The 20,822-nt window shown below is 46.7% G+C and overlaps 1 protein-coding gene across 3 annotated transcripts in view; it reads right to left on the bottom strand.

Annotated features, from left to right (window-relative positions):
• The window catches only part of Il17rd (interleukin 17 receptor D), a 254,656-nt gene that overhangs the window by 213,742 nt on the left and 20,092 nt on the right, over positions 1-20,822 (bottom strand). For all 3 annotated transcript variants that reach the window (NM_001191937.2, NM_001411766.1, XM_063275628.1), the window contains exon 2: positions 4,194-4,251. In NM_001191937.2, coding sequence (NP_001178866.1) covers positions 4,194-4,251 — 58 coding nt within the window. The remainder of the gene's footprint in view (positions 1-4,193; positions 4,252-20,822) is intronic.

Below are 20,822 nucleotides of genomic sequence, written 5' to 3'. Positions count from 1 at the left end.
GTACACTCACTTCCACACATGTGTGCCTATACATATACAAATGTGTGTGTAGGTATATACACATGAGAATGCAAAAAGGAAAGAAACACTCTTAAAATGTGTGCTGAGGGGGCTGGGGATTTAGCTCAGTGGTAGAGCGCTTGCCTAGGAAGCGCAAGGCCCTGGGTTCGGTCCCCAGCTCCAAAAAAAAGAACCAAAAAAAAAAAAAAAAAAAAAAAAATGTGTGCTGAGTACAGAGGGACCTAGAGAAGGGGGGGAGCGTGCATCACCAGTCCAACCCCCATACTATATATATATTAGAAAACTATGGCTGAAAGACATCCCAGGTAGGTGGCTACCCGTCACTGACTTGTCCAGGGGCAGAATGATGACAAGCAGCCTCGGGAGAGCTTGAGGGGGTCGGGGGAGGGGGGAGATACCCTAGACTCTAGCTGTTCTTACTGTTTGCTTAAGCTGGGTTCAAAGTGTTCAGCTTGTAAAAATCTCAAGTGTGACCAGCTTAGTTTTCCCAGTACAGAAAAAGACAAGATTTGACCATGCCTGTAAAGTTCCAGTCTCTTCATTTACTGAGGTCTGTAATACAGGAGCCTGCTTCCTAAGGTCTGAAAAGGCAATGAACAAGAGCAGGCTACCAGGTCTTTATCTTTTCCGGTTCCTAACGTCAAAACTGACAACAGGTTTCTATGAATTCAAGAATGCAAGCAGAAAGCCTAAGAATTAAGAAAATGCATTAAAACTGACTTGGGCATACCCCCCACCACCTTCCTACCCCCGTTTCAGAGCAGGGTCAAAAGAGGCTGGGAGACATGTGAAACCCAGCTCTGACTACACCCCATAACATTTTCTTTTTTTTTTTTTAAGATTTATTTATTATGTATACAGCATTCCACCTGCATGTACACATGCAGGCCAGAAGAGGGCACCAGATATCATTATAGATGGTTGTGAGCCACCATGTGGTTGCTGGGAATTGAACTCATGACCTCTGGAAGAGCAAGACAGTGCTCTTAACCTTTGAGCCATCTCTCCAGCCCATACCATTTTCTTTATTCACATCAAATGATGAAGGATAGAAAATAAGATCTTTATATTTCGGTAGTTATGGTGGAAACTTGGTAACCGGTTTTTAAACTTTTTTTTCTTTCTATAACCCAGCCCCAACAAATTCTTTATTAGATCAGAGGACAATAAAGCCATGGCATAATCCTCCCCCACCCCTTCTCTAGGTCCCTCTGTACTCAGCACACATTTTAAGAGTGTTTCTTTCCTTTTGCATTTTCATGTGTATATACCTATACACACATAATCTTGCATATTATGCTTAATGGATAAATGTCTTATGACATGAGATGATCATGTGTGTGCATATGTATATATGTGTGTGTGTGTGTATGTGTGTATATGTGTGTATATGTATGTATGTATGTATACACACTAACACCAGAAACATCTATTTGAACAGATTCACATTCCTGCTGTAAGTTCCTAGCCATTGTCAGTACCCATAAACACTTTTTGCTGATGTTGTTTTTTCTCTTTTTTCCCCTCCCCTCAGGGTCTCACTATGTAGCTCTGGTTGTCTTGAAACTTGATCTATAGACCAGACTGGCCTTGAAATCAGATTTCACCTGCCTCTGGAGTTGCCTACTGGGATTAAAGGTATACACCATCATGCCTGGCTGGGTTCATAACTATTTTAAACAGAATTAGTGATCAGTTAACTGATCAATCAATAAATTCTTTACAGAAGAGATAGGTATCTTTTTTTAATTGTAAAACACTGAATCCAGTATTTAAAACATGACCTATAACAATTATTAGCTGACCTAAACTTTTGAATTATAGTTACAAAAAAACACCTTTCTGCCTAAATATCTTGCCAAAAAAAAGTAACTGAACTTCAAATATTTCAGAAGCCAGTGTGAACCATGAATTAAATTCTAAGTAGATGATGAAGCATTAAGAAGAAAGTAATGACTGAGAGACAAGCGACACACGGACAAAAATGTAATCCGACACGTCAGGACACTGTAGCACTTGCTTATAAAACCAGAACCCAGGAGGCTGAGGCAGAAAGAGCAAGAGTTCAAGGCCAGCCTGGGTTACGTGAAATTGTCTCAAAAGCATGCATGCGCACGCACACATGCACGCACACACACACACACACACACACACACACACACACACACACACACACACACACACACAAGAACCATAAAATATTTTTAAGTTCTACAGTCATAGCTTTTTTCCCCCTCCATAAAAATCCATAGTAGATTACAAACACAAATGTTTGCTTGCAGAAGAGCTCCTGACTCACAAGATCCGCCAGGACTGAGAGCATAGATTATTAATCACTAACAACGAGCAACTCCTCGACACATGGCTCAACTTAGCAGAATCGAGTACTGCACATCCTTCGTTACCATCATGACATTTACCTAAAACATGTACACGTCACGGACATGAAGTGTCTGCTTGTCGTGAGCAAGTCTTTCTGGGTAACTTAAAATACTCAAGCTAGCATCTGTAGATGTGAATTTATTTTTTTTTTTTCTAATTTTTTTTTTTTTTTTCGGAGCTGGGGACCGAACCCAGGGCCTTGTGCTTGCAAGGCAAGCGCTCTACCACTGAGCTAAATCCCCAACCCCAGATGTGAATTTAAAACACATATTCCTATCTTAAAACTGTCAGCCTGGAGCTGGAGAGATGGCTCAGTGGTTAAGAGCACACTGGCTACTCTTCCAGAGGTCCTGAGTTCAATTCCCAGCAACCACATGGTGGCTCACAACCATCAGTAATGGAGTCTGATGCCCTCTTGTGGTCTGAAGACAGCTACAGTGTACTCATAAAATAAATAATTCTTTAAAAAATAAAGGTTGTCAGACTCTATTCATGACCTCAACAACACAAGCTTGGTCAGAGGACAGACGATTACTCTATTGATCTTCCTTAAGAAATGAGCAAGCAATCAGAGCCAACAAAAGGGAGTCTCGATCCCTCTTGTGTTTGCATTTAAATAAGTGCTTATATGCTGAAAATGCTCAGAGCTCTAACTTCCTTCTGAGGAAGGACAATGGCTGTTCAGAACTGACTGTAAATGTTTAATCAGAGGGAAAGTCACCTTAGAAAACAATCCAGTCCGGAAAGTTCAGCAAAAAATGTTGCTGCTGTATTCACACACAGTAGACAGTGTTTACAGAGCATCCAGGCAGGCCTGCCACATGGGGAGACAATATAAGTACTACCCCATTTCAGCCTCCAAGTGATGCTAAAGAAAAATTAAGTCACTTGTTACACCTCACACGGACAGACAGGAAACTGAACTTGGTACTGAGGCCTACGTCAGAGATGGCCAACTAGAGACCCCGGCCACCCTGAAACACAGATCTGCTTGGTACAGTCTGTGTTTGTGAGAGGAAAAGAAAATCTTAAATAAAGGCCAGTATTAAAAAGTATTTTACGGGGGCTGGAGAGATGGCTCAGCGGTTAAGAGCACTGACTGCTCTTCCAGAGGTCCTGAGTTCAATTCCCAGCAACCGCATGGTGGCTCACAACCATCTGTAAAGAGATCCGAAGCCCTCTTCTGGTGTATCTGAAGACAATACATATAATAAATGAATAAATCTTTTTTTTTTTTTGGTTCTATTTTTCGGAGCTGGGGACCGAACCCAGGGCCTTTCGCTTCCTAGGCAAGCGCTCTACCACTGAGCTAAATCCCCAACCCCGAATAAATCTTTAAAAAAAAAAAAGTACTTTACGGAGTGGGATAGTTATTCCTAGAACTTCTGGGTATTCTTAGAAACCACATCTGGCCACTCCCGATGGGAATGCCACAAGACCACAATGAGCTGGAGTTAGGAACCAGTGCCCACTTCAGATCAGACAGACTGACCGGTTTGCCATAGTCTCCATCCTTGCCTTCAAGCCTACCCTTGTCCCCTAGTGTGACCTACTGACTCCTGTATTTACTCTTACAGACAGGGCTATATGGTGAGTTGAAGACACTTTGACCTGTTCGAGCTTTGTTTGGTGGCTTAATGGAGACTACGATGCTTTCACTGTTGACAATCCCGAATAGGTTCAGAAAAGTCCTCAGCCTGAAGGTCTGCAGTGTCCTCGACAAAGCACAAGTGTGTGAGCTCTGGATTCTGGGAAGGACCCCTTTCTCTGTGGTCAAGCTAGGTACTTACTGTCATATCTGAAGGTGATATTGTACAGCCCGCTGTTTCTGCTGGCCGGCCCCACTCCCTGTGGGAAAACAAGAGAACATGATAGAGTGAAGCCAACTAACTTTCCCAGCATAGATTCCCCACAGAATCTAAACACACAAAGCATTATAGAGGCCCAGGGTCAGGTCAGTACTATAGGTCAGCTTCTACTCCTCACACTGCTCCTGACCCCACCACCCACTCCAAACACCCTCCATCCCAGGGAATGGACCCACGAGGGATCTTGGGCACTCTTTGTCCTAAGACAACAGGAACAGACTAGTCTGTGTAGGGGTTAAATAATTCACTAGCAGTACAATTAGGATAGAGACCAGGATTGCCAGATGGAGTCCTTCCAGTTGGATCCTCTGATTGGCTATTAAACTCGCCCACCAGACAGCCTCATCAGAAAGCTCTAGCAAGGCAAGACAGATAGACAATTCCCCAAGTCTACGGAAACCAGTTCTCATTCCAAAATGAGGAATGAATGTGGGAATAAGCCATTACTTTTAATGAGAGAATTCTTCACTGCCTCACCTCCATACCTGGAAATATGCAGGGTGGGTCATAAAAGAAAAAAGACTTGCAAGTGATGTGGCCATTAGCTTGTCTGTAGCTTTCATACTAGGGTAAAAACTCCACCAGACTTCCCACTCTAATTAGAGCAGCCACAGAGGGGGCACCAGATCCTCACAATGACCCCACCTCTTCCTAACCCCAAAGCTGAGCCTCAAGAGAAAGAACTGCTCTGGGTCAGCCAAGCCAGGCCTACTGACTGTATAAATATCTCTCTAATGATCTGCAAAAGTGCCATTCGGTATTAATCGGGGAATTCTCCAAAATATGTTAATTCTAACGTGCTAAATGATGGGAAAATGTTTTAACCACACAGCTAAAGTTTCCCCTTAACAAGGAAGATGTTGGGGAACACCATATGTTGGCGGCCTGGTGTTTAATGGGCAATTGTTACACTGAGACACACTGTGGAGAACACTTCTGACGGGCGCAGGATGTCAGCCCACAACCCCGTCACTTCCACATGCTGCAGCCATGTTCACGCTGCTTATCCTGAAGCCAGGCCCGCCCACTGAAACCATATCCCTGAGTTCAGATGGACACAGGCCTTGGAGAGTCGCAGCTGTGCAGAAAGAGTCAGGCAGGCACGCAGACACGCCAAGGGAGGAGGAATAAGAGAGCAAGAGTACCAAGCCCAAGTCAGCAGCTAGATGCCCTAGCACCCCCTGGGGCACCCTTCCTGCTGCAGCTTCCTCTCCCCACCTTTTCCTCTTTGCAAAGTATGATGCTCCAGAACTCATCTCTGGATATAAAACTTTGAAATATTAGGAGCATCCATCACTCCTTAGGCATCGGTCTGCACAAACAGAAGCTGCCTGACTTCCAGGAGGCAGAGACCCAAGGAACTACCAGGAAGAGGACAATCCAATTCCCACAGCCCTCTAGGAATGTTCAAAACCGCCAAGCACACCATTCCTCTCCCCGACAGAGCCCCAGGATATAAACAAACTCACGTTCCACGCTGAGCCAGACATTATTTTAGGTACGGCGGTATGCGGCGAGCCCACATGAACCGCCTGGTGCTTGCTCATCCTTTCACAGAAGACTGACTGGGTACAGACAAGCTGCAAACCCCCTGCCCACTGAGCATTCCCCAGTGAGAGAAGAAAGTGCGTGTGGCTAACATATAGAGCCAGCAGCAGAGAAACACAGGGTTCCTCCGCAAGACAGGACCTCGATAAGGATGAGGGAAGGATCAGGACAACTCGTACAAGATGCACACAGAGGGGGTTGGGGATTTAGCTCAGTGGTAGAGCACTTACCTAGCAAGCGAAAGGCCCTGGGTTCGGTCCCCAGCTCCGAAAAAAAAAGGAAGGAAAAAAAAGAAAAAAGATGCACACAGAGCCTGACAGAGGAGAGGCTGATAATGGAGGAACAGCAGCCTCCAGAGAGGAGAACCAGTGTCGACACCAAGATCAGTGTTCACAGCTGACAACAGAGGGACACGGCTCCCCACGACTGAGGCTACCGTCTCAAGTATCTGAATGGTTTTGCTTGTTTGTTTGTTTGTTTGTTTGTTTGTTTGTTTTAAAAGGATGTGTACAGCAGCTTCCTTCTGGGAGAGGGAGTTGAAGAAGACCACAGAGCCACATAGAAATATTTTTTAATAAGGAAAACATTCCATTTAAGAGCAGGTGTCAGGGACGCTAGTGACTAAGGACAAGACCTATGGGACTTGGTTGGCTCTCCCCTTATCTCTTTGTCTGCTCCTCCTACATTTCAACTGAGCTGTGTCTGTAACAGGGGTTAGCAGGCGTTTACAAAGGCTAATGAGCTGTGTGTGTGCTGTGCTCTACACACAAGGACCTGAATTAATCCAAATAAGGTTTCTGAAATGTAGGGAGCTGTCCAAGGAGGCTTGGGGGAGCTGGCTTCAAGGACATTGAGACTTGTGTGTGGCTCCTACCCCCTTACCCACTGATGTTTCCAACATGTGCTGGGCCCTCATGGCTGGGTGTGTAGCTATAAATCAGATCCAAACCTTAGCTTCAAATGGCTCTGGGCATAAAGTTGAGGTACAAACATGTACATCACCAGTCTTCCTTCGTTCCCATGGTCTCAGTCCTTCCCTGGCTCCCTCTACACCACATTCTTGATGTGCCCTTAACTGCCTAACTCCCCAACAAATCCCTCCCCAGTCACAATCCCATAAGTCACTGCAATTCTATTCAGGCACTCCTGTGTCCCCAGAATTCCCTTTTCTTCATGTTCCGCACAAATCCCTTCCCATTACCCACATCTTGATCCCCATAGGCTGCCTGACTTATCTTGTCTGGTCCTTAACACAGCATGGTCCTGACACCGTCTGTCTATACTCATTGTGGTCAATACAACTCTACGAGCATGGCACTCCTGTGAACACAAATGTGGCGGAGGTTTTAATTCCACAGACAGCTGGAGCTCCTAAGCCCTGGAATTAACCATGTCTAGCAATGAGGCTCAAAACAGGGCACCTTCCTGGTTACCATCTTTTGCCTGTACTTTAAAGACTTTTTACTGGTATTAAGTCTTTCAATGCTCCTGCAAGTTTCTTAGCGTGTGAGCAGTAGATCTTCCACAGGGCTGCTGCCCTTACAGTCAAACTGTTTTAGCTGCTTCACAGAAACCACCTTGGAGACCGTGCCCAGGCTAGCTCGCAAAATGCTGTTGTTTCCTTTATATTAAGATAGAAATGGAAAACTCTTAAACATGCGGCATCCAAGCCCTAGAACCTGGGGCCCATGTCCTGTACAGTGGCAGGGACTGTGGAGACCAATGCTAAAATGGGGACAGTGTTCTGGGTCATCCTGGTGGGCTAATGTGAAGACTCTTAGAAGACCCTGAAGGGCTGGTATCAGAGAGGCGGCGATGAGATGGCAGTAGGAGGCTGAAGAGGGAGGCAGGCTAACTGAAGAATAGGTCAGAAGAGGAGGGAGCTACTGAGCCAAGACTGGGCAGTCTCTAGAAATTGGGCCAGGCGAGGAATGGATTCTTCCTTCCTTGTAGCCTCATGAAGCAGCCAACACTGATTTCAGTGGCTTGAGATTCAGAATTCTGACCTCCAGAAAGACAGGAACTTTGTGTTATCTTATGCCATGAAGCTCAAGGTAATTTTCAGAATAACAGCTGGATGAAAAGCTGAATGAAAAAAGAATTACAGAAGGAAGGGAGGGAGGGATGGACGGAGGGATGGAGGGGAAGGGAGAGGGGAGAAGGAGGGAGGGGGGGAGAAGGAGGGAGGGGGAGGGGAGAAGGAGGGAGGGGGAGGGGAGAAGGAGGGGGAAGGGAAGATGGAGAAGAGGAGAGAGAAAAGAGCCAGGAGGGTAAAGGGAAGACAAAAGGCCAGGTAACCAAAATGACTGGATTATATAGGGAAGGCTGGTGGCTGGGAGGGCAACCAGGCCCCAGGATAGGGTGCAGAGTATGTCAGCCATGTCCTGTAACAGGTTAGGGTTAGGGATTCTGGGAGGAGCTGGGGACCAAGTCCACTTGGATATGTTAAATAGGCACCTTAGTTAGCCACTTGTCCTGGCTGTGAGACTCAACAGGTGCCTGCTCTGACCACAGTCTAGATTACCTGAATCTCAGTATAACACGAAGACAGCATGTGCCAGGGCAATCTGGTCTCCCCTTTAGTACCTACCCACAGCTAATCACGGTCACCCTGGCTTCAGTCAGACGGGAAACAATGATCCCTCAGAGCTGGGCCTCGGAATCCCTGGAGGTCGTCTGGAGTGAAGGGGTGGAGTTTAAGGTTATCAGATGTCATTGCCCTCCAGTGCTGTGTGACCTCAGGCAGGTTGCTGAACTTCCCTGAGCTACAAGCAGTAGAACAAAGCCATTTAAAAGGAAAGACTAGTGTAGGACTCAGGAGGTGACAGACGCCAAGTGCTGGGCATTGCACCTGACACAGAATCATCTCTGCAAAGCTTCCTGAGACTGAACTGCAGCCAGGTGATGTATGAGAAACGCGTGCTCTTAAAATTCTCAGTCCTGGGGTTGGGGATTTAGCTCAGTGGTAGAGCACTTGCTTAGCAAGCGCAAGGCCCTGGGTTCGGTCACCAGCTCCGGGGAAAAAAAAAAAAAAGAACCTCTCAGCCCCTGCTTCCCTGCTTCTCCACTGTGGAATAGGTGTGTTTTTAAAAAGAAAAGGGGTGGGGGATGGGTTACGCACGCACGCAGCTCAGATCTTTTGTACAAATGTTCTTAAAAGTTTCATTCCAGATCTGTACTGTGTAGCCTGTTCACTGAATGTTGTGACCAGCATTCTCAAAGTTCCTTAGCTGCTTCGAATGGGAGCATTCTTGTCTCTTTGATGGTTTGGCTATGGAAAACCAGGCTGGCATAGGGATCCACCTGTCCTCTGCTGAGATTAAAGGTCACCATGCCTTGCTGAGATTTTTTTTTTTTTTTTTTTTTTTTTTTGAGACAGGGTCCCTAGTCCAGGCAGACCTCAAACTCCATTTACTGCAAGATGACTTTAAACGAATCCTCTTACCTCTTGTTCCTGAGTGCTGGAATTCTAGGCCAGTGTCACCACACCCAGTTGACCAGCACTAGGGATCAAACACAGGAGGGCAAGACTCTACCAACTGAGCTATACTGCGAGCACATAAAATGGAGTCCTGTTTCGGCCGGTTCACCATTTGGCCTGCTTTCTTTTGGAAAGGGGGTTGTCAAGCTTAGAGCTCGACTTGTCTAAGTGTCTAAATGGCACTTAGACCATCAGAGATGGACCCACAATGCTACCCTGGGACATCATTGTCTTCAGATAGCTTTAAATCCTGTGACATTCTCTGGAAACTGGCCATCGCAGCATTGTGTTTGGGAAGGATCCTACCTCACAGCCACCACTCTGTATTCAAGCTTTTGCTTCTTTTTTCTTAATTTTATTTTTATTTATATAAGTACACAGTCACTGTCAGACTGTCACACTGTCACACACACCGGAAGAGGGCATCGGATCCCATTACAGATGGTTGTGAGCCACCATGTGGTTGCTGGAAATTGAGCTCAGGACCTCTGTGGAAGAGCAATCAGTGCTCTTAACCACTGAGCCATCTCTCCAGCCCCAAAATTTTGCTTCTTGTGGCTAGACCGTGGTATAAAATTTTGCATCTTGAATTTTATTCCTTTAGAGAGCAGCAAAGAATTATCTCCCTGTCCCCTCCATCTTGTGCACAGCATCAAGTTCTCTTTCATTACTGCTTCCGCTGGCTCATACTGCAGTGCACCAGCAAAAAAAAAAAAAAAAAATCACAGCAGAGCTTCAGGCACAGGGTCTGGCTTCCTAGCTCCCTTTGGAACAAATTAAAAGCTACCGTTAGTGCAGTGGGGGTGGTTAATTAACTAAGAATGTAACACCCTGAAGCCTCGGGCATTGGCATTTATAGGTTTAGAATAACAGACAACAAACAAGTACCTTTAATTCTCTCCTCATTAAATATCAAAATGGTGTGGTCGTTAAAGGCCCAGGACTGTTTCCTAGAGAAGCGTTTACAAAGCAGCTGACCAGCTCTAGAAGTAGCCCCCCCCCCAAAAAAAAAAAAAAACACCATGGAAACCTCACCAGGTGAGGTTTTTGGCTTACTCATGCACTTATTTATTTAGGCAGAAAACACATCTATCAAAGGCGGTGTGCCAAGCCCAGGAATGAGATAGGGTTTTTGTTTTGTTTTGTTTTTTCTGGAAGGGTGTACGGGGGAGGTGGGGGTGGCACATTGGCACATATGCACGTAGAGTGCTGACCTTGGTCTCTCCCACTCCCGACTTACACATCTTCGGGGAGATGGAGTTCCCACCATGAGTATCAGCGGAACACATTCCTTATGTACTGGTCAGTGTATCACCTTCCACCTTGCCCTGACCTGCCTGTCACCTCTGTCAATTTGGTTCTGGGTGAGTTAGAGCCCAGCAACAAACAAACAAACAACAAACAAACAAAACCAGGCAAACCTAGTGACTGCCATAGCTAAGGCCAGGTCCTACTTTCTACTCCCTGCAGCTCTAGCTCCACCCTGAGTTTCCACACTGACAAGAACGAACGACTGCAGAAAATTTGGTGAGGCCAGAATTGCACGATTGGATAACACCAAGAAAGAGGGAGGGGTGCAGCGAGTGGGTCGTGCGGCTGTACTGCAAATAAATGGCTTTATAAACAAAGGCAGAAAGAGAGAAAGAGCATGAGAGAGAGAGAGAGAGAGAGAGAGAGAGAGAGAGAGAGAGGGAGGGAGGGAGGGAGGCAGGCAGAGACGCCCCAGGTGATGTAAGCTAAGGAGAATTTGGTGAGTCCAAAACACAAAGAAAATGAATCAGAAAGCCCAGCCCACGCCTGGATCTGCTCTGGACACATTCCTCCACATTCCTGGGAGCTATTCTCTCTCTCTCTCTCTCTCTCTCTCTCTCTCTCTCTCTCTCTCTCTCTCTCTCTCTCTCTCTCTCTCTCTCTCTCTCTCCCTCCATAGGTCCCACCAGTTTCTGAAGGATGCTAGCCAGTCTGGTTTGGGGAGGTAAGGTCTTGGATGACCAGCAAGGAGTACACGCGCTCTCAGGGAGAAACATGGGGTTCCCACTAGCAATTACTCCTTTGGCCCCCAAAGACCTGGAGATCTTAAGCTAATTAAAAAGATTTGCTTGGGGAGGCAGGAAATCACTAGTTCAAAACGTGGTCTGTGCGCCAGACCAGAGCCCTAATCATGATGCATTTCTGACATGCTGCTAATCAGAACACACATGTTCCTCATTTCACGCTCCCAAAGGAGAGCTGAAGGGACAATTATTGCTGAGCCCTCGTACGGAGCCACATGCCAATTATCGTGTGTCCCTCTTATCAAACTCATCTCCCGCTTCCCTCCGGGGTCCACGTCACTATCCCTACCCTGCAGCATCCAGGCTTCCACCAATCCATTTAAGATAACCAGGGTCGAGACATTTACACAAGCTGACTCTCAAATACCTCGGATCTGAGTAACGGGAGCCTCTGCGGGATTCGTGTTTAGAATTCCTTGTCCGTTTCACGATTTGTCATTGCTTTGATGCTGGGACGTAATCGTACAGTTAAAGCCCAAAGATATCAACACATACATGTATGCATGTGCACACGCTACACAGACAAAAGAACAGACACACAAGCTGGCCTTCTTCTTCTGTGCTTAAAAATAAAATGGAGGGTCAGCATGAAGGTTCATGTCTACGATCTCACTACTTGGGAGACTGAGGACAACCATGAATTCAAGGCCAGCCTAAGGCAAACAGTGAGTTCAAAGCTGGTCAGAGCTACGACGGAAGATCTTGGCTCAAATATCATCATCATCCTCATCATCATCCTCATCATCATCATCACCATCATCATCCTCATCCTCATCATCCTCATCATCCTCATCATCCTCCTCCTCATCCTCCTCATCCTCCTCATCATCCTCATCATCCTCCTCATCATCCTCCTCATCATCCTCATCATCCTCCTCCTCATCATCCTCATCCTCCTCCTCATCATCATCATCCTCATCCTCATCATCCTCATCATCATCCTCATCATCCTCATCCTCATCATCATGCAAAGGAATGGAAAACCGTCTCGGTGGTTAAAAGCATTTGCTCCAGGGGGCTCCACTGCCCTCTTGTGGCATCTGTAGGCACCTGTACTCACTCATGGGTGCATAAACACCGAGGGCTACATACGGAAAAAGCAGTTTTGTTTTTTTTTAAACTCAGCAATGCCCACTGCCTCCTTGGCTTGCTAAGCCGTTTCTCCAGTGACTCTGCTGAGGACTTCAGCCCTGTGTCCCTGTGACCGACACAAACGCACAGCTTGCTGCATTTTCCCCATCTAGTTCTGAGGACGTCAAAGGCAGGCTATAAAACATGCCTCTGGGACCGGGAGTCGGACCTTTTCCTGTGCTTTACCCCATTTCCCCAACTGAAATGAGAACCTCATGTCAGACAGCCGGCGTCTTCAAGGTAAAGGGCAGGTTACCCACAGCTAGGTTGTCTACAGAGCCAGCTCTCAGACAGAGATTAACCAGCCCCTGAAATACCCACCCGGCTAACCGGCAACCAGGCTAACCGGCAAACGGGCAACTGGTTCTCTCCCGCTTAGCTGTGAAGGGAACAAAGACTTCAAGAGGGAAGCTCAAGGAAGTCTCTTCCCAGAGAGCAAAACAGTGATTAGACACCGGTGGAAAACTTTAAGCTATAAACATGATTGTTATGCTTAAACTGAGAGGAAATGTTCAGCTCAAAACCTAAGTCCTAATAAAAGCCTTAGGACCACACAGGGAGCAGTGTGCCTAGCTGCACCCACTTAAACACGGGTTTCTGAAGGCAGGAGGGGTCTCCAGCTCTGTGTCACATCTGGAATTCAGCTTCTACAGCACAAATGCCCGAGAAAGAGGAGACTGTGATGTTGCCATGGGAACTTCAACTCCTCCCTCCCTCCCTCCCTCCCTCCCTCCCTCCCTCCCTCCCTCCCTCTATACAGGTCCTCACACATACTGCCTCCAAAGTAGGTTTCTCTGATTTGGAAGGGTGGATGGCCACCGTCTTAGATTTTGGTGTTAATTGAAACACCAAAGGTTAAGATGATTAAATCTGTCCACAGGATGGTCCTGTACCGAAAATGGGTGGGAAACAAGCTAACACTACATTCCTTCTCTATGGCTTTCTCCAGCCCCAGGTCATTGATTTAGAAAAGAGACAAGCTCTCACTCCCCACCTACAAAACTCCAAATGACTACTGCACTCAGACTGCCTGCCTCTCTGAGCCCAGCAGAAAACCCAGCCTAAGACTCTTCACTAGATGGTAGCCCTCATCAGATCTCTGCAGAGTGACACTTGTGGTTAGTGAGGACTCTGGTGTAGTTAAGGGAAAGGGTTTCTAGAACACCTTTGGAGAAGCCTATAACATTCCAATCTCCCACAGAACCCTTAACAATTTCAGCGGGTTCTAGCATTCCTTTACATACAAAGAATCCTGAGACTGTACTTGAAACCAGGCATTGCCTGGCTGTGTCCACTCCTGGAATGCAAACTTCCAACCGCTCCCTCTAAATGTGCTTCCTAAATACCACCGGTACCTATAGTTACATATGGTAAAGTCCCAGCTGGATGGCTAGTAGTGCTCCCTTCACTCCTCATCCTGTCAGTGCTCCCCTGACTCCTCATCCTGTCAGTGCTCCCTTCACTCCTCATCCTGTCAGTGCTCCCTTCACTCCTCATCCTGTCACTGCTCCCTTCACACCTCATCCTGTCAGTGCTCCCTTCACTCCTCATCCTGTCAGTGCTCCCCTCACTCCTCATCCTGTCAGTGCTCCCTTCACTCCTCATCCTGTCACTGCTCCCTTCACTCCTCATCCTGTCACTGCTCCTTCACTCCTCATCCTGTCACTGCTCCTTCACTCCTCATCCTGTCACTGCTCCTTCACTCCTCATCCTGTCACTGCTCCCTTCACACCTCATCCTGTCACTGCTCCTTCACTCCTCATCCTGTCACTGCTCCCTTCACTCCTCATCCTGTCACTGCTCCTTCACTCCTCATCCTGTCAGTGCTCCCTTCACTCCTCATCCTGTCAGTGCTCCCCTCACTCCTCATCCTGTCACTGCTCCTTCACTCCTCATCCTGTCAGTGCTCCCTTCACTCCTCATCCTGTCACTGCTCCTTCACTCCTCATCCTGTCAGTGCTCCCTTCACTCCTCATCCTGTCAGTGCTCCCCTCACTCCTCATCCTGTCAGTGCTCCCTTCACTCCTCATCTTGTCATTGCTCCCCTCACTCCTCATCCTTCCAGTGCTCCCCTTACTCCTCAGCTGCCAGGAAGCCAGGTTCCTGGGTTGTCCCGCTGGCTCAAAGCTTCATGAAGCATCTCTCCACTAATTCTAATTCTAATTCCCCACATAGAGTGATCCTTCCCATCATCTGTCTCTGCAAGAGCTGGCCTTTCCCAGTCCATTTGTTGAAGAAAGGGGAAGAAATCAGCCAGTCAGGAAGTAAGCAAAAGCAAAAATCAGTCTGGAAGGGCAGGTACAAGTTTTGCTCCTCCTGGTTCTCCACCAGCCCTCATTCTCATGGGCGACACTAAAAACCTGGCCTCCAGATGGAACCATTTGCATCTAATCTCTTAGATACCACTTCCCTAAAATGTGCCCCTGAGAATCTGTCAGTGAAGGAGTCAGCCCACATGCTCCCTCCCAGCCCTCAAAAAACCAGGAAGTCAGCATCTCGAGCTCCAGGTGTTAACACTTAGAGCATCCTGCCCAGCCCCCTCCAGCTGGAGGCTGGCCGCCTGGGAGCAGGACACAGCAATTAGGCCCTTCCCGGCTGGGCGCCTTTGTCCCCTCACTAACATCATTAGCGTCTGACTTCCTGTGTACAACAGGGCCTGGGGGGCGGGGCAAATGCCGGCTGACCTGGGCAGGGCATTAAGACTTCCTTTGTCAAAGACCCTCAAATGTTAACAAGCATGTGAACAAGGCTCTCCTCCCAGAGCCCTCCCCTAAGCTTCTGCTCCAGCCATTCTGGGCAGTTCATGACAGTTTCTCTCCAGCTGTGGGAATCAGCCTCACTTGAGTGAAATATGAAGTCACAAAGCTGACAGAGTGAGCCAGCAGCCTCCAAGGGGCCTTCAGATCTTAGTTCCTTTAAAGCCTTTCCGCTAGAAACAGGGGTTTGCCCAGTTCTCACAGGTTGTAAGGATTGAGCAAAGGTGACGGTGCTCAGCCAACCCAGAACCAGGTTAAACAGAGCCTGAGGACCAACCGTTCACGTGTGCTGGAGACTGAAAGGCAAGGTGTCAAGGTGCAAGGCCTTACAGAACGTCTGTATAATAGCTCCAGTCTTTGACCCCAAAAGAGAGCAAGACTTGCTAAACGCTGGAATCCTGGTATCTATCTTTCCATCATTAAGATCCTCCAACAGAATTCCAGCTTTTTAAAGGAAGGAGATGGATGTCTGAAAATTTGATAAAAACCTGTGGCGTGCTCCCAGCCCCTCATCTGATTGCTAGAGACTCCAGTCCCTCCCAACACCAACCAGGTCTACTCAATGAAACTGTTACTTCACTTTGTTAACAACCACAAAATTCAAACGGAAGGGCAGGTCACTGGAGGTATAAAGCCAGTTTTAAGTAGGACTCTTGATTAAGGCCGCTGTTAAGACTTTTATAAGCAGCGTTTGTTTCAACTGAGTAATTGAAGACTTTGTCTCAGGTGCCAGGAACTGCTAAGTGTGCAAAGAATCATCATCAAAGGCAACAACTACTTATGTTGTTTTATGGGATAAGCTAGGGGTGGGGTGGGGGCCTCTATGGCTTTTCAATTGCAGGTGCCAAGTCTGCTCAATTTCAGTGAAATTGAGTTTAAAACTACAATGTAGCTAATTCCTGCTCCTTTTTAAGTTCTTCAATCCTAGGTACTGCGGAAAATATGCAGTCTCTAGAGATGACGAAAACAGCTGATTTCCTCAGTCCTGCTAAACTGCCTTTACAGAGCGGTTTTTTTGTGGTTGGCATATAAACTAGGCAAAGGTTTAAGATATAGTTTTAAATATTTGCCTAAGCGTCACTATGAGGGATAGCCTGAAACTCCAAACCTCCATGATATACAAACTCTGACTCTTATGCCAGAGCAGTGGCGAGATACAAACAACATTAAAACGAGGACACTGGCACAGACGCTGGTTCACGGCGAAGAAAGCCACCACCTCCCGATGCCAAGTCCCTCATAGCTTTATTTCTGTCAGTCCCGAGAATTTCAAGGGATAAATGAGTTTATCACTGGTTCTGATTTTTATTTTTGTCAACTGATTTGTAGACGGTAAGTAATAGGAAGGATGCATTCAAACACTAATGAGCCCCCAACTTGAAGCCTCCTTAGGCTCTTGGATGGAGGCCAGGACTCTGCCCTAAAACTACAAGCAATAAATCTAGAAATTTTTCTTCTTAAGTTCCCAGTGATACCACATGAAATTTCCATTAAATCACACACATGCAACAACACACACCAATTAAATCATTGTAGATACTTAGGCCAGGAAATAACTTGTGTTTGCCAAGTAACCAGATTTGATTTGATTTTCCTAAATAACCAATGAGTCCTTCTGAAAAGGGTTTTTTAAAAAGAGAAAGAAAGGTATGAAAATCAAGTACTGACCACCTGGATGCTTTTAAGTTTAGATAAATGTTTCAGGGGTGCAGGAAGTAATGCCACTCCCAGGCACGAAGCTTTCCCTGCAGGCATCCAGCGTAGATTACCACAGAGAGCAAAGGTTAACTGCAGAGCAAATCTCCCAGGCAGACAAGGCAGAAGGAACTGCAGGTAGGAGTACATTTTCCCCTGATGGAATGGCCCCAGCATCCATTCTTCTACACACACACACACACTCAGAAAGAGAGAGACAGACAGAGACAGAGAGAGACACAGAGAGAGCCCTTCTTTTCCTTATCCCTGCATCAGTCTCCTTCAATATAGACTTCCCACTGAAAACATTTACAAAACTCAAAGCACACAACAGAAATAGATCAGAAGCCTGTAACATTTTTTGTCCTAAAGTAGGGGCTTGCCAAAAAAGGATTAAAAGCAGTGTAAAACTTCTTTTGAAAAAAAAAATTTTTTTTTCTTTTAAGTCTAAGTTTCCAGCTACAGTCATTTCAAAGGTAAGAATGGGAGCCAGGTCAAGGTGAGGCCATTCTGTTAAGATGAGCAGCCCTGCTTTCAGAACACAAAGCCCAGTGCCTCCCAACTGATGCTGAAGGGAAAATCCCCAGATGCATAGCAGAGCCAAGGCTTTTGGAGCAGGAGGTGGGGATGGGCAGCCTCTTGTCTACTATTCCTCCTCCTCCTCCCCCTCCTCCCCCTCCTCTCCCTCCTCCCCTTCTCCTCCTCCTCTCCCCCTTCATCCAGACTTCAAGAACCTAAAAAGGTGAGAGCTGTTAGCAGTACTGGACCAAATTCTTCTTTTTAAGTCCCAGTCTGCTCTAACCATTCACCGATACTTCCTACGACAGGAAGGCACATTATTAAGTGGCAAAGACAACCCCTTTCCCGATCTAAAGAAACACTGTATCCATGGAAAGCACAGACAGACAAATTACCAGTGCTGTACTGCGCAAGAACAGTTGATACCAGGCAAGTGTTCTGGCTTGGTGTCCTGAGTGCCGCTCTGAAGGGTAACCAAATTACTATAATTTATCCTATATGTTTCTTTAAAATTACATAACTTTAAGGGATTTTATTATTAGGTGACTGGTCTCATGTGAGTAACAGAACTGTGTAAAATTCAAAGGGAAACTGTCAAATCCAGGAAGCAGGCTGACAACTTCCCCCTTCCTTCAGAGTAATCACATTATGGCTTCTGGAAACTTAAACTCTTCCCAGAGGGTCAGGGGAGGCAAGAGAAAACCAGCACGGTGGGTTAATTCTACAGAGCAAGCTGGGGACAGAAAACAATTAGTCCATTTTGTGACTGGAGTCAAGGCATGGCCTGGGCACGGAAGGAAAGAATGCCCTGCACTTTTAACATTTATCCAGCGTAGTCAGTAAAGTCAGCTCAACCTTACAAAAGACCTCAGCGAAGCTGCCAGCATCCATCAGCCAGGTGTCACAAGTATGCTTGTGCAGTGTGTGTGTGTGTGTGTGTGTGTGTGTGTAGGGGAGAGGTGCACACTGTGTAAGGTTTAATTATTCTATAGAAGTACACTATAGCTGTCTTCAGACACACCAGCAGAGGGCATCAGATCTTATTACAAATGGTTGTGAGCCACCATGTGATGCTGGGATTTGAACTCAGGACCTCTGGAAGGGCAGTCAGTGCTCTTAACCACTAAGCCATCTCTCTGGCCCTGCATACTGTGTGTCTTTTATCATTTCTTTTAAGACCAGCACCCACTTGTTGGTTATACTTGTTGGTCTGCAGTGGCCAGTTTGACCAGTTATGTTTCCCCAAAACAGCAGAGTTATGGTTCACCGTTAAGAGCTACTTACCAGTTTTGTAATTCTCCCAACATGCATGCTAATCAACCCTTCTTTCTTAGCTCTTTCTTAACAATGGCAAGCTTCTAGAAGATTCAGCTAAGATCGCAAACATGCCTCCACCCCCACTGCGAGCCTTCTGGCCCTCAGATCTGGAACATGCTCACATGGACTATCTACAGTGTTCATAGAGGAGGCTTCATGGGAGAGGGCTCCAAGTCTGGAAGTGCCCTGCCCCACAGCCTTAACCCCAGTAGCCATAGAAATTAGAAAAAGTCACCCCCCAAAAGGGCACATGGGGCTCTTGCTTCCCACCATGTGGGGAAAACAAACCAAAGGCCACTCAAACTTTCTGCACCCCTCCAAGGCGTCATATGGGCAGTGCTTGGGCCTGACAGAGGGTTCTCAAACCGTGACAGCTTCTTTCCCTGCTGCCTCATCAGAACACGCAAGCACAGGACTTACAAAGGCAATGTTTTGATTCTTTTTGCTTCAAAAACTGGGAACCGATACATTCCTTCTGGGAATTCAGGGTGAGTTTTACAAAAACAGCGTCCAGATGTGCTTAAAATTTCAGTCTGTTCTCCTCTTTTGGTGGTGTAGAGGGAGAAACAAAGGGTGGGAGAAACGTTTTATTAAAAACTGAAATAGTTATTAGATTTTCTTGGCTCGAACATTAACCAGCTCTGGGCTGACAAATGAGGCAGGAGCACCTGAGGCAGAACTCACCAGGCATTCCTCCTGTCTGGGCGCAGGGAAGCCAGGCCTGGCCAACACAGGGTCACCAGCCAGATTATGAGTGCTGTCTCGCTTCCTTCCATAATGTCCTTAGTGGTAAATGTTTCTACCAGATGATAGTGACGGGGGTTAGGGGGAGAACGCTCAGGCAAACTCAGGAAGTCAAAAATTCCAAGAACAGAGCCACTGCCTGTGGAATACACTGAAATGCTCTGTCAAAAGAGTACATCCCAGCTTTGATGTGGGGACGTCACTAGGAGTTGAAGCTTCCTCCACTTAGTGCTTTCCTTCCCAGAGCCCTTTTTTTTTTTTTTTTTTTTTGGTTCTTTTTTTTCCGGAGCTGGGGACCAAACCCAGGGCCTTGCGCTTCCTAGGCAAGTGCTCTACCACTGAGCTAAATCCCCAACCCTCCCCCCCCAGAGCCCTTTTTAACCAGAGAGGTATAAATAGTCTATTCTAAAGCCTTCCTTCATGTGAAGGGGGTGATGATGCTGGCTTTGGGTTCCGAAGGTAAGTGAGTGTTTTAAACAGAACATAAATAAGGCAGACAGAGCGTCCGACATAAATTATGAATAAAAAGATAATCTTAGTAATAGTTTACATTATCACAAACCCAAGTTTATAGCAACAGCTAAGCCCCTCTCAAAGTACAGTGCAGCTGCTAGGTCAGTGGAGGGACTTGGTATGTCAAAAATGTGACCTACCTTCAAGTTTGTTTAACTCCCTGTCAGCCACTGCTTCCTTCCGCCACCTTAGGAAGGCACAGGGGAGGAATCCTTTCTGGAGTGTTTTATTAGCCAAGGCTCAGAACTGTCGTACTTACCAGAAGGTATTTACTTATCTACACTCTATGTAAGTCATCCTCATCAGGACCTGGGGCAAAAAGGTTGTCGTGGATCAGAGGTACGGTCCTCCTCCTTCCCGAGGGGAGATGGACATCACCTCCAGGGTGGACCATTTCAAGTCCTTTCCCAAAGCAGGAGCAGGAAGACAGCATCACACTGATCTATACAGCATCCAGATCCCACAGTCCTCTCCTCTTACAGATCTATACAGCCTCCAGATCCCATAGTCCTCTCCTCTTACAGATCTATACAGCCTCCAGATCTCATAGTCCCCTCCTCTTACAGATCTATACAGCCTCCAGATCTCATAGTCCCCTCCTCTTACAGATCTACACAGCATCCAGATCCCACAGTCCTCTCCTCTTACAGATCTACACAGCATCCAGATCCCACAGTCCTCTCCCCTTACAGATCTATACAGCATCCAGATCCCACAGTCCCCTAAAGGTATCCGGCCCTGGTTCACAGAGCACCCAAGATGTATTTACAGGCTCTAACCTGGGACAATGTCT

The sequence above is a fragment of the Rattus norvegicus genome, chromosome 16, assembly GCF_036323735.1.
Source record: "Rattus norvegicus strain BN/NHsdMcwi chromosome 16, GRCr8, whole genome shotgun sequence".
In the NCBI taxonomy this organism is placed as follows: domain Eukaryota; kingdom Metazoa; phylum Chordata; class Mammalia; order Rodentia; family Muridae; genus Rattus; species Rattus norvegicus.
The sequence above is the reverse complement of the archived record's forward strand: the minus strand, read 5'-3'. Positions and strand labels throughout refer to the sequence as shown.